Source organism: Sminthopsis crassicaudata, chromosome 2 (genome assembly GCF_048593235.1).
Source record: "Sminthopsis crassicaudata isolate SCR6 chromosome 2, ASM4859323v1, whole genome shotgun sequence".
In the NCBI taxonomy this organism is placed as follows: domain Eukaryota; kingdom Metazoa; phylum Chordata; class Mammalia; order Dasyuromorphia; family Dasyuridae; genus Sminthopsis; species Sminthopsis crassicaudata.
This window is the reverse complement of record NC_133618.1, coordinates 60057690-60070332: the sequence shown is the minus strand read 5'-3', so window position 1 is coordinate 60070332 and position 12643 is coordinate 60057690. Positions and strand designations below refer to the sequence as shown.

The 12643-nt window shown below is 34.7% G+C and overlaps 1 protein-coding gene across 1 annotated transcript in view; it reads left to right on the top strand.

The window, feature by feature from the left end:
• Positions 1-12643, top strand: part of PHAF1 (phagophore assembly factor 1) — a 52294-nt gene that overhangs the window by 1628 nt on the left and 38023 nt on the right. The window contains exon 2 of the mRNA XM_074286492.1: positions 4570-4652. Coding sequence (XP_074142593.1) covers positions 4570-4652 — 83 coding nt within the window. The remainder of the gene's footprint in view (positions 1-4569; positions 4653-12643) is intronic.

Below are 12643 nucleotides of genomic sequence, written 5' to 3'. Positions count from 1 at the left end.
TGAGCCATAAAGAACAAAATTAGCAATCTAGTGGAATTATTTCCTTGTTCCAAGTCACAAGATGCTGACTTTAGTCTGGAAAACTCATCAGGATTAAGCTTCTAAATTATCTTACTTGTTTCCCTCCCTCCCCTCACTGCACGCGTCAGCATCCATGCTTGGACTTATCTTCAAATGGTTAGACAAAGCCAGGACTGCAGATTGAAAAAACACTTGGCAGTTTCATAACTAGAATATCAACATAGTAGGAACATTCAAAATCTCAGGAGGAAGGAAAAAGGAGCATGATGGTGAAGGAGCCAAGTTGATGGTTTAGTTGTGTGACCTATTGCATCGCCTGTCTTTAAGTACTTTCCTCCTATAACTTGCTTCTTTCTAGGAATTAAATGTTTGGTGAATCCCTTCACACCATGGCTTAAGCATCATTTATCTCTGCTGACTCCTGGCCCCACCTGAAATTAGAGTTAGAACTGATGGATACATGTGAAGTCTGCCAGGGCCTGCTTTTCAGAATTAACCCCTAACAGATTAAGCAGGACACTGGTAGCTGGGCAAAAACTGGCTTTCAGCTCTTCAGATTTGAAATAATGAGAGACTTGACTGTCCTTTGCAAAGGAACTATTTTAGGAAAGTGTTTTGATGTCTCAACATTAAAGGGAATTTTGACATTTCACTATTGTAAATTTTATTTTATGTTAATTTAGTATTTGTTTTTTGAATTGATTTTTGAGATCACCTAAGCCATTCTTCCTCTCAACTGGTTAAGACTGTCTCAGAGATTAAAAGACATTTGTGTAAGGTCACACTGGTAGCAAGCAATTGACATTTGAACCTACATCTTTCCAACTCCAAATCAGTCACTATCTTTCCATTTTGCCAAATTCACATTTATATAATGCTTTTATATACATTTGTTGTTCAGTTGTTTCTCAGTCATATCTGCCTCTTTGTGACCCTGTTTGGGGTTTTCTTGGCAAAGATACGCTAGTGGTTTGTCATTTCTTTCTGCAGCTCATTTTACAGATAAGGAAACAGTCAAACCATATTATTGACTTACCCAGGACAGCACAGCTAGAAAGTGTCAGAGTCTGAATTTGAACTTGGGTCTTCCTGCCAGTGGGCCCCGTGCTTTATCAACACTGCCCTGTGTGTGTTCTTATTTACATAACTGTCTGATGTATATTTTTAATAGTATCATAGATTAATCTAGATAAGACTTGAGGTCATCTAGTCCAACTCTTAGTTTACATTTTTTCTTATATCATTAATATGAAAAAAAATTCAACTTTATAGAAGATCAGAACTTGATTGTTGTCTTAAGTAAAAGTAAGTTTACAAATTGTAAGTTGTAGCACAAAAATTGCACCTTATTTCATTCTGAAATTCAGCAAAGATTGGAGCATAAGCTGAAGGCCATTGGTTTAAAGAAAAACTGATTTTCCTCTGAAAATTCATAACTAAGATTATTTTGTAGAGATTGGCATAAGAGATTTTTGTTAGCAAATGGGAAAAATGCATGTCTGAATAGCACTTACTATACATTTAGATATATAGTAATGCGTATGTGCTATTTATTCAGATTTGCATTATTTGAAGCTATAATTATGTAAAATTTTATAATTCCAAGTCAGTGGAATTATACAGTTTGAATGCAAATAATTTAACCACTTCACAGGGAATTCATTAGTTGTACTAATGGGGACCTACTGGAAAAAAAAAATTGCATTAGAATAGAAGTACCTAACTCTAAAGCAGTAGTCATTTGCAAGAGTGACAGATTTTTCCTGAATACTTGGCATCACATTATGGGAAATCTGTTGATAATTCATTTCATATCATCGTGCCTTGGTATTGTCTTGAGGCCTGGTTTGACTGTTTTTGATCCTAGAACCCCTATGGCAGATAGCACAGTTAGCAAGAGGATTGAACTCCTTGGCCTCCTTCCTAGTAGTTGGGTATCACTTGGAGTTTGGGTCAGTGTCAGAGATGAAGGAATAGAAATGACATAACTGAGGAAAAACGAGTGTGTTTTATTTTGTTCAGCTAAATGTTGGGGGAATGTAGATGATATTTGAATAGTATCACATACTGAAGCATCTAGGACTATGCTTGACTCATTGTATGTGAATAATAAATAAGATTTAGAGAATAGGTTGTTATAAAGAAGCTTTAAACTTTTCTTCTTTTAAAAAGCAGATACCATGTCAAAAGGGACTTATAATCTCCTAAATAAACATTCTTCATTGTGTGGTCAGATAAACCACATTAGAAATCTAGCCTGATACTGTGGAAGAAACTTTGGTGTGGTTGATCAGAGGTGTGTTCCATCACCAGCTTCATAACTAAAGTTTTTATATGCTCCTTACTTCCTCTTTCTGATCTCCAGGTCTATTAAATAGGGCAATATTACCTATCTTGCCAACTGAACTGTTAGTGAAATGTGATTCAAAAAAAAGTTATCAAAAACAATTATAATTGTAATAACTAACATTTATATTGTACCAAGTGTATGCTAAGCCCTTTGCTAAGTGCTCTATAAATATTATCACATTTGATCCTCACAACCACCTTTTGAAGTAGGTATTGTGAGTATCCCCATTTTACAGACATGGAAACTGAGGCAGGGGTTAAATGGTTTACCCAAATTCCCATAGATAGTGTCAAGAGGCTTATAACTTCTTGATTACAGGTTCTGAGTTCTATGCATTATACTCCCTTCCTGTCTCTTCCCAACTACTTTAATAATCTAAGGAAGAATTCCTTTGTTTGGTTGTAAATAGTTAAGAGATATCTTTCTGTTTCCAACAAAGGTCAAACTGAGTTCTTGCTCCATCTTTGAAATGTTTGTTCCTTTTGGACAGAATGGTTTTATAATATCGTTTTTTGAATAAGCTAGTTTTTTGTATCTCTTCCTCCGTAAGAGATATAGAATTAAGTGCTTCATGGCACTACTAAGTCATTAAAACTTAAGGATAGATTCACTTGAAGAAATTTTGATATAAATATGATTTCATGTCCATGTGGTGCCAGCATGGGAAATAAATCAGCAAGTTTAATATATCTGTTATTAAATGAAAGGTAAGCAGCTTCTAACACTAATCTAGTGTTGTATTTTAGATCAAGGTAACAAACATGCCTTTAGAGCAAATTTAGCTGTTTTGTTTCCTAAGTGGGTCACTTTGTTTCATACATGCAGTACTTTTATCTGTTGTTTTTGGAGATTAAAGAAAGAATGCTTTCAGGTCAAAGGCTTCACACTTAGTAGTGTCCCTTGGGCTATTTGGCAAACTCTTCCTGCCATTAGGGAAGGATTGATTAAAGAAACTCATCATGAGAAGTTGAAGAATCTCTCTCTTAAAGAATGATTCTTTTTTGGCTAATACATGATACATGGTTAAAAGAGTACTTTCTCATAAGCAGCTATTTCTTTATGCCATTTATCCCTGTGAGGTTTTTTTTTTATTTGTCCCCCTGTGTGTCCCTGTTTTTGTTTGTTTTCCTTTAAAAATTATGTGAAAGAGCAGCACAGCTTAGTGGAAAAGATAAAATCATAAAAGTCAGAAAGATCTAGGTTCAGGTTCTGGCTGTCACTTACAAGATATGTGATCTTAAGTAGGTTATTTCCTTTCTTGGGGCCTCAGTTTACTCTTACATAGAATAGGGGAGGGGGGAATTAAATAAGACAGCCTCTAGTATTTTAAGATATTCTGCATATTTGAATCAAAGCACAGGAGACACTTCTACTTTAGGAATTGAGGGAATTGAAGCAGCAGGTGATGAAAAACCATTTATCCATGGTCATTAGACAGAATAAATCTATGGATCTCCTGATTCTCCAGTTCATCATTCCTCCTACTCAAATGTTTTGTCACTAAACCATTGTTTTAACTTGTATGCTTTTGTGAGTTCTTTTAAAAAAGAGAAAAATTGTTATGGGAATTTGAATTTTTTTTTAACTGGGTATAAGACAGGTCTTGATTAATATGAATGATGAATACCCTCAAGTGATCGTATGTATTCAAAATCACAAAATTTGAACTTATAATTGTATAAAATATAGTAATTGGTTCCGGTTCAATGGAAATATACAATTAGACCTATCCTTACTGTAATCTGTGGTAATGTACTTTACAGTAGAAAAACATGAATGTAATTCAATAATTAATAATAAATAATTAGATCTTTTTAGTTAAGTGAAAGAAAACCAAATGTTTTTCTGCAGTTGATTGTTAAGTGAAATAATATGTACAATAGTTTTGTTAGTATAACTACATTTTTATGATTTATATGCTGTAGTTAAAATTATAAAATGTTAGACCTTAGAGCTCATCCAGTCTGATCCCCTCATTTTACATGTGAAAAACACACAAATTGTGATCCAGAGAAAGGAAGTTATTTGCTTAGAATCACAAAACTATTTAGTGGGATCTAGCTAACACTAGACCCCAGGCCTCCTCACTCAATCTACTGCTCTTCTTACCATACGTGGTGTTAGTACTCTTTTACCCATTGCTGCTATTTTGAGTTTGTCATATCAGTGACTAAACTGGTAACATTCTTTTGTTTCAGGAATGCCATTGGCTCAGGCTGTAGCAATTCTTCAGAAATACTGTCGGATCATTAAAAACGTCCAGGTTCTCTACAGTGAACAGGTGAGTGATGACTAGTTTGTTTTGTGAAAATTCCTCCACTCAAAAGTGAGTCATGACAGGATATGATGCATCATATGATGCTGCTAAAACACATGGATTGTGGCCTCAACCACTATGCATACAGTACTCCATATGCTATTACCACATGAAGAGGAGAAACCAGTAATTTCATTAAATGATTGCTAATTTAAGAAAAAGCATCTTCAAAATACATTTTTTTTAACCTTAAGATTTTTTATCTTAATGAGTATTACTACCACGTTTAGAATTATATTGACTAATGAACTTGTTTTTGTGCCTGCTAGATTTATCTGCTGACATTTTAGCAGCCATAGCATTTATACAGTCAAAATGCTCATGAATGTGGAGAGGTGGCCAACATGGCTGTTTCTTTGACTTTCTAAGAGGTTTTATTTTTCCACCAGCCTCCTCCAGGTATAAAAGTATCAAACAAAAGCTGGCTGTTTTTTTTTTTGTTTTTTCTTCTTCTTTTTCTTTTCTTTTTTTTTTACAGCTTTTTAGTTATCTGAATAGCAACCTCACTCCAGCCCTGTAGAAAGAATCTCATCCTTCCAAAGAGGTTGTAACACTTAGAAATGACAAGAGAATTCTCTCTGGGAAAAAAAAAGATAACAAACCCACAGGAATGTTATTTCTTTTTTTTTTTTTTTTTTTTTTTCTTTGAATCATTCTAGCCTTTCATATTTCAGCCATGCTAGAAATTTTTTTTTTTTTAATATTAAATTAAATTATTATATTAGGGGCAGCTAGGTGGCGCAGTGGATAGAGCACCAGCCTTGAATTCAGGAGGACCGGAGTTCAAATGTGGTCTCAGACACTTAACACTTCCTAGCTGTGTGACCCAGCCTCAGGGGAGGGAAAAAAATTATTATATTAAATAAATTTTAAAATGTTGGGTAATTTAAAAAAAAAAAAAAAAAAACAAGATCCTTCTCTTTAGTTATTTTCAGTGTCCATAGGGAATTTTATATAGAAATAATAAAAAGTTTCCTGAGTTGCAACTTTGGGTTTCTTAGTGATATTGCAGAATGTCCTTTTATCTTCTTAAAAAGATGAATTCTTATGTACTTATAATTGGGCTCTATCCTTTGGATTCTTGGAGTACTTTATACCACTATAATGTTATATATCATAAGCTTCCCTTTTGATGTTCAATTTAATTAAACTTCATTTTTAGATTCAGGCAAATACTTTTGAGTCCAAGGAACTTGGTCTTAGTTATTCTGCTATCCTCCCTACAAACATATAGCACATAAGAATTTTATATTTGAATAAATGGGAAAAAAATGTTCAATACCTTTCCTGAATATAGGGAAATAGACTAACTGGTCTATTGGGGGTCTTTCAGCACCAAAATTTGATATTTTAAATTACTTTTCTCCCCAAGAACTTTAGAACTCAAATTAGAAAAGACTAATTGGAAGTAGACAGGAAAATCAGGAAAGTACATTCTATGGATACTTCTGTGGAGCCTGTCTAGACTAGTTAGAGCTGACACTTCCGCCAAGAACATAAATCTGATCCTCACATTGCCCAGGCTTCCTGCACACACAGAAAATGTTCCTTAGACACAAGCTATGCTTCTCACCCAAGCCAGCTGTTTCATCAATGTGTGGTCACAGGCAAGACTGGGCAAAAGTATTTATCCAGCCTTTAGTAGGGAATGTACATTGTGCTCTATACTCAATTGTATTTTATTATGGCCCAATTCCAAAGAGAAGACATGGTCCCTGCCCACATTTGGAACAATAGGAGAACAAGCTTAAATTAGGATCATGAAGTTCTAAAAGAGCCATAGAATCATTTAGGGCAAACTGCACAGAAGAGATGGTTATATAGTCTGAGTTTAGAGAAAATTTCATAAAAGGAGGTGCAAGTATGCCCTGTATGTTACCCCAGTTAGCATCTGTTTGCAATAATGACCTTTAGACAGTACAACCAAGTGAAAAAAGTAGAATCAGAAGAATAGGCTATACACTATGACAACGTAAAAATCTAATTTGTATGTATGTGAATATGCATATATGTTTATGTGTGTATACACACACATGTTAGAATAAATGGACCAAAAAAAGCTAGTGGAAACCCACTAAATCACTGACATATTATTTTGGAAATTTTTATATGTTGAAATTAATTCATCTAAATGTAAATAGTTTCAAAAATAAGTTTATTAGTTTTTTGTTTTGTTTTTTAACCGACATTTACTACAAAGTTATTATCTGTTGGGATGAGGAAAAGACATTATAATCAGGCTCTATTGTAATTGGAATATTTTTGGTTTTATCCCCATACTCATCTTGTCCAAGATGCCCCATTTTTGTTCATTTATATTCCCACAACTTTTTGCCTTCCAGTACTTTATTTTTCTAAATACTCTAGTATGTTTTTTTGAAATTAATTCTAGTCTTCCTAACTTAAGTCATTTTACCTCTCTAAAACTCAGTTTCTTCTATAAAATGAGAGATTTGAAATAGTATTCTAGCATTAGTGATCTTTATGATACTCAACAATATAAGTCAAAGCATGTCTATGTAGATGGACAAGGGGGCAGGGAAGAGGCACTTCAGCTAAGGAGCATAATATGATTAAAAGGGTAGAGGCAGAAATGAGCTTAGGTATGTGTGAGGACAGTGAAAAGACCCAACAAAATATCATGGAATATCATGGCGTGTTTTTTTGGGCAATAGTGGAAGATAAGATTGGATTACCAAGATGAGGTTGGATTATTGAAGGGTTTAAATGTTAGGCTGATAACAGGCTTTGACACACAATAGTAAACCATTGTAGGTTCATGAGCAGTAATGGCATGAAGGATTAGAAACATAAATTTAGGAATATTAATCTATCAGCGGTCTATATTCCCTACTGAGTGGGAAAAAAAAAAAAGCAGATAGTGGCTTAGGAACATTATGAAAGAATTACAATTAATTGGAACTGAATGTGTCACAATTTTTCTCTCTAAAATGAAAGGCTACCACTTTGTCCTTGCCATGATTAGATTACCTTTAATCTAGTGTGAGTATAAATGTCTGGCTTCTAAATGCTCACCAATTGATCTTCTTGCTGATATAGATAACTAGATATTAAAATTAAAAGATTAGCTACTTTATTTTTTGATTCACTACAATGTAGGCATTTACTTAATTAAAACAAGCTATAGATAGTCAGATTAGATAAATTTTAAAATTTACTTTAAACTTTGATAATAAAGAAATATTTCCCAAGTCTTCCCAACTATAAATTGTGAATCATAATCACTCTTACCACCCAAGGTGGTTATGAGGATAAAATGAAATAATATTTGTAAAATGTTTAGAATATAATAGGGATTTAATCTACACTTGTTCTTTTCCCTTCCTAATCTCTTTAAGGCATGACTCAGGTACCATTTCCTATTGAAAAGCTTTCCTAATACCCATAGTTGTTGGATTTCTTTTCTTTCCACAAATTATCTCATAAATGGATAATAATCTAGTAGAATATAATCCCTTCCAAGGCAGGGATTGTGTCTCTTTTTGATTTGGTATTTGTTTGCTTTAGAGGCATGTGCTTTTCAGCTGAATAAATACTTGTTGGATGAAAAAAATGAATAATTGAGTTAATTGAAGATTTTGTCATTATAGAACCTACACAGTCTGTTTAGATGGAGATAGCAGAACATTAATGGTAGAAAGCTCTTTTTAGGAAGTTCAAGTTCTGCCCCGATCCATTTGTAATATGGAGCATGACTTCCACTCTCAGTGACCTGAAAAGCTTGCTGAATCTGAAAGTGGCCAAATGGGATAAGAAGGGAAATCGAAGGACCAATCCAAAAGTAGTGCCACTGATAAGCCTTAAGGTAGAGAGTGATGTACCCATTGAAATGTGTTGGATTATGTATTTCAAAATTAGTTATATCTTATATTGTGACTATATAAGAGATAGGAACTTGATTATATTCTTCAGCTAAAAAGTCAAGGTTATAACTGTTGACAAATGGAATAAATAGAAAGAACTTTGTTAATTTGTAGGGCACAGAATTCTAGAAGAATGCTGGAGTAGATAGGGATTGTAAAAATAATTTTGGTTAGTAGAGAGACAGAACTTAATGTTATTTTTCCAGAACTTAATCACATTAGACATGTACATAAGCATATTGGAACATCAAGAAATGGTTTCGTTAGCCTTATCTCAGAAACAAAATTTCTTCTACCATAATGAAGCATGGCCTGTATACATATGCTTATGATTTTTTTAACGTAACAATTTTCCATTTATTCAAACCAAACAATTTAGTTTGGAAAAAAAGAAATATAACAGATGTAAACACTCCATCAGAATGATGTCAAATGAAAAAAATTAATAATAAATATTTATTCAATCTGAACTTGTTTATAAATTGCACTTGTTATGTGAAAAGAAAGAATAGGATAAGCAGAAAAATAGCATTTGTTTTACAAGCTAACAAAAATTAATCTCATACTGGTTTACAAAAGCCAACAGATTCTAAAAGGCAGAACAATATATGCTATATATTATTATAGAGCAATAGAATAATTTGAACAAAAATTATACATTTAAATGAAAACTTTTTAAAATTATGTGTTTTGGCAGGTTTATTTATTATCTACTATTCTGTTATTCACTCTATGGAGGCGGTATCCAGAGAGATCACCAGATCTATAATCTGTCATGCTTTTCCGATATATTTCTGGATATCTGAGAGATGACAAATGGATTCATAGAAGGAGCTAGAAGCCTATAAAATGCAATAGAGAGCTCTATGCCCTCAGTGTTGTGGTAAAGAGAGCCCTAGTTTTAAATCTGATTTGACTACATTTGTTTGAGATGTCATTTTAATTTCCCAAGCCTCAGTTTCTCTACTAGTTAAAATGAATTGGTGTTAGATAGATGGTCTCTCACTGTATGTGGTCCTTCCAGCCCTAATAGTTAATGTCTGAAGCTTTTTCCATCTCTAAGTCCTATGGTTCCCTTTACATATATCAGAATCTAAATTACAGATAGTAGGTGTGCTTGTTTTTAAACAGCTTTTCATAATGAGTCTTGGAAATAATCATTGGGCCTTTGCCCCTAGAAAGCCCTCTGTTGTAATGTTGTGTAGTTTTGATGTTTGTTAACTCAAATCCCATTTGGGAAAAATTATATCAGGTGACTCCACTCTCACTCTGGAACTTTAGAAGGAATTGGTAGGATTCTGGCCACCCCCATTCTATCTTGGGGAAAACTCCATTGATATCCTGACACTCTATAAGCTATCTTGCTTCCTGATGAGAATGGAGAGACAGACTATCTGCTACCATAAGGTTATTTTACAGCCCTAGAAATCTTTCTGGAGCAAGAAGGATTTTCCTACTCAGTCTCACAGCAAAATTTCCACATAGGTTCTGGCCTCTTAATCTATCTAAACCCACATTTTATCCCACCTAAGTGACATCAGGCTTGTGGGAGGCTGCGATTGTGGCCCTTCAAGCAGCCATAGCTACTCAATGACATCAGCCTCAAAAGATCGTGGATTTAAAGGATTTATCCTAGTCATTAAACTAACCTCTACAAATTCTAGTAAAGAAAGAATGACTCTAGAGGAACTTCCTGGTAGGTCCTAAAACAGTTTCTACTGAAAGTGAAACATTCCTCAATCCTGGATTTAGAGCTGAAGATTCTGTGGAGGACATCTAACCCCTCCCTGTCATTTGTCCGAGGAGGAATCTAAGGCCCTAAAGAGCATAGCCAGGATCCGCTGTGAGACAGATAATTAACATTAACTTGTAGGAGCTTGCTAACTTGTCTCACTACCTCCAGGCTCTCCCTATTCTAATTCATTCTAGGTTTGCTACCAGACAAATTTAAGGTTGTTAAGATTTAAAGCAGGTAGAAGTCTTAGAAATTCCCAATCCAATCCTTTCATTTTATGAGTCCCTTTAGGACTTTCTTACCTTCTGGGCCACAATTTGAAACTGAGTTATTTGATCACAAACATTTAGAAGGGACCTTAGACATCCTGTAGTTGAATTTCTTCATTCTACAAAGGAGGATGTTTAAAACCCAAAACTAAAAAGGCTTGACTAAGATGACATGCCCAATAAATGGCAGAATAGGGAGGCAAACTCGGCTTCTGATTTCATAGCCAGTGTTCTTCCCACTACACCACACTCTTCACTTCTTTCTTATACATAGTTCTGATCACATCGTTTCTCTACTTAAGAATCTTTAAGGGCTTCTCTTCACCCACAGGGTAAGGTTTTATTCTGTAGTCTGACATTGTCCTTCACAGTCACTTTTCATTCTTTTCTCCCACAATTCCCTTCACATATATATTCCCCCAAAAGTAGACCAGATCCCTTGCTTTCCCATTTCTATATCTTTGCTCATACCTGCCCTTGGAAATCTCCCTCAATTCTCTCTTTCAAATCTCTTCTGTCATTGCTAGTATTTCACAACTTATAGTTCCTTACAGTGTTTTTCTTGTGATCTCATCAGCACCACAGTCCTGTGAGGAAGGTAGTATAAATATTATCTTCATTTTACCTAGACCAGTCTCAACTGCTGATATCTTCATGAAAATTTTTGATTCTGCTTTCTTCCTGCCTCTCAAATTAGCAATGATTTTTTTTCTCCTTTGAGTACTTGAAGCATTGTGTCTCTTTTGTAATGGTGGACCTTGTATTTTGTGGGTTCTGGCTGGGGGAAGAAGGGGGAATTTTCCTATTAAGTTGTAGGTCCCTGAAGGTAGGGTATACATACTATGTGTTAACATTTTTGAATGAATGAGCCAAAAAAGTGAGCCAAGAACATTCTTAATAGAAGGGACAATTAGTGGAAAGGCATAGTTTCAAGAGGTGGAACAACCACAAGAAGGCCAGAGTCACTGGACTGTAGAGTACATGAATGAAAATATAAGTAGACTGGTAAACTGGAAAGTGTTTCAAAAGCCAAATAGTATTTGATCTTCAAGGTAATAAAGTACCTCTGGAGTTTATCGAATATGGGAGGCAGATGACGTGGTTAGACTTGTACTTTAGGAAGATCATTTTGGAATCCAAGTAGAAGGTGGACCGAAGTAGGGAGAGACTTGGGGCAGGGAGATCAGAAAGCTGTTGAGGTTTAATTCAAGCATATGATGATTGGGGCCTGCACCAGAAGATAGCATATATACTTGATAGAATTGGCAATATTTAACAACTTTATGGATATGGGAATTAGAAATCATAGGGAGTCCAAGATGATCCCTAGGTTTTGAGCTTGAGTGACTGTAAGGATGGTGACACCCTTAACAATAATAGGGGATTTTGAAAGAGCAAGATTTAGGGGGGGAAATAATGGAAATCATTAACCTTGAGATAATTGCATCCATGGAGCGAGTGGCATCACATACTATAGTGGGAGAAAGATTGCCCAGAACAGACCATTGAGGGACATCCAGAATTTGTAGGTGTGACCTTCATGAAGGGAATTGAGATGGAACAGTCAGATGGTAGGAAAGCAAGGAGAGAGCATTGTCATGAAATTTAGAGAGGAGAGAGTATCCAGGAGAAGAAGGTGACTGATAGTGTCAGAGTCTGCACAGAGATCAAGAGTATTAAAAATTCAGAGGGGGACATATTTGTCAATTAAGAGATCCTTGGTAACTTTGGAGAGAGAATAATTTTCAGTCGTAACTATAAGAGTCTACATATGGCTTCTTTAACCCTAATATTTGATCAAAAGCAATGAATAGAGAATAAAAATGTGATTTCTGCATAAGATGAACAAAGTGGAATATACTTCTTTTATGAAAGTCAGGGACATAATATCTCATCTGCTAACATTGTGGAAATAACACAGCTAGCTGAAAACAAAAAATATTTCATATAAGTAAAACTACTTATTCTCCAAATCTCATATTGAACTATGAGATTTCTTGAAGAAATGGACTATTGCCTATGCTTTTGAATTTCCCTCAGTTCTTAGTGCAAAGTATAAGTACACAA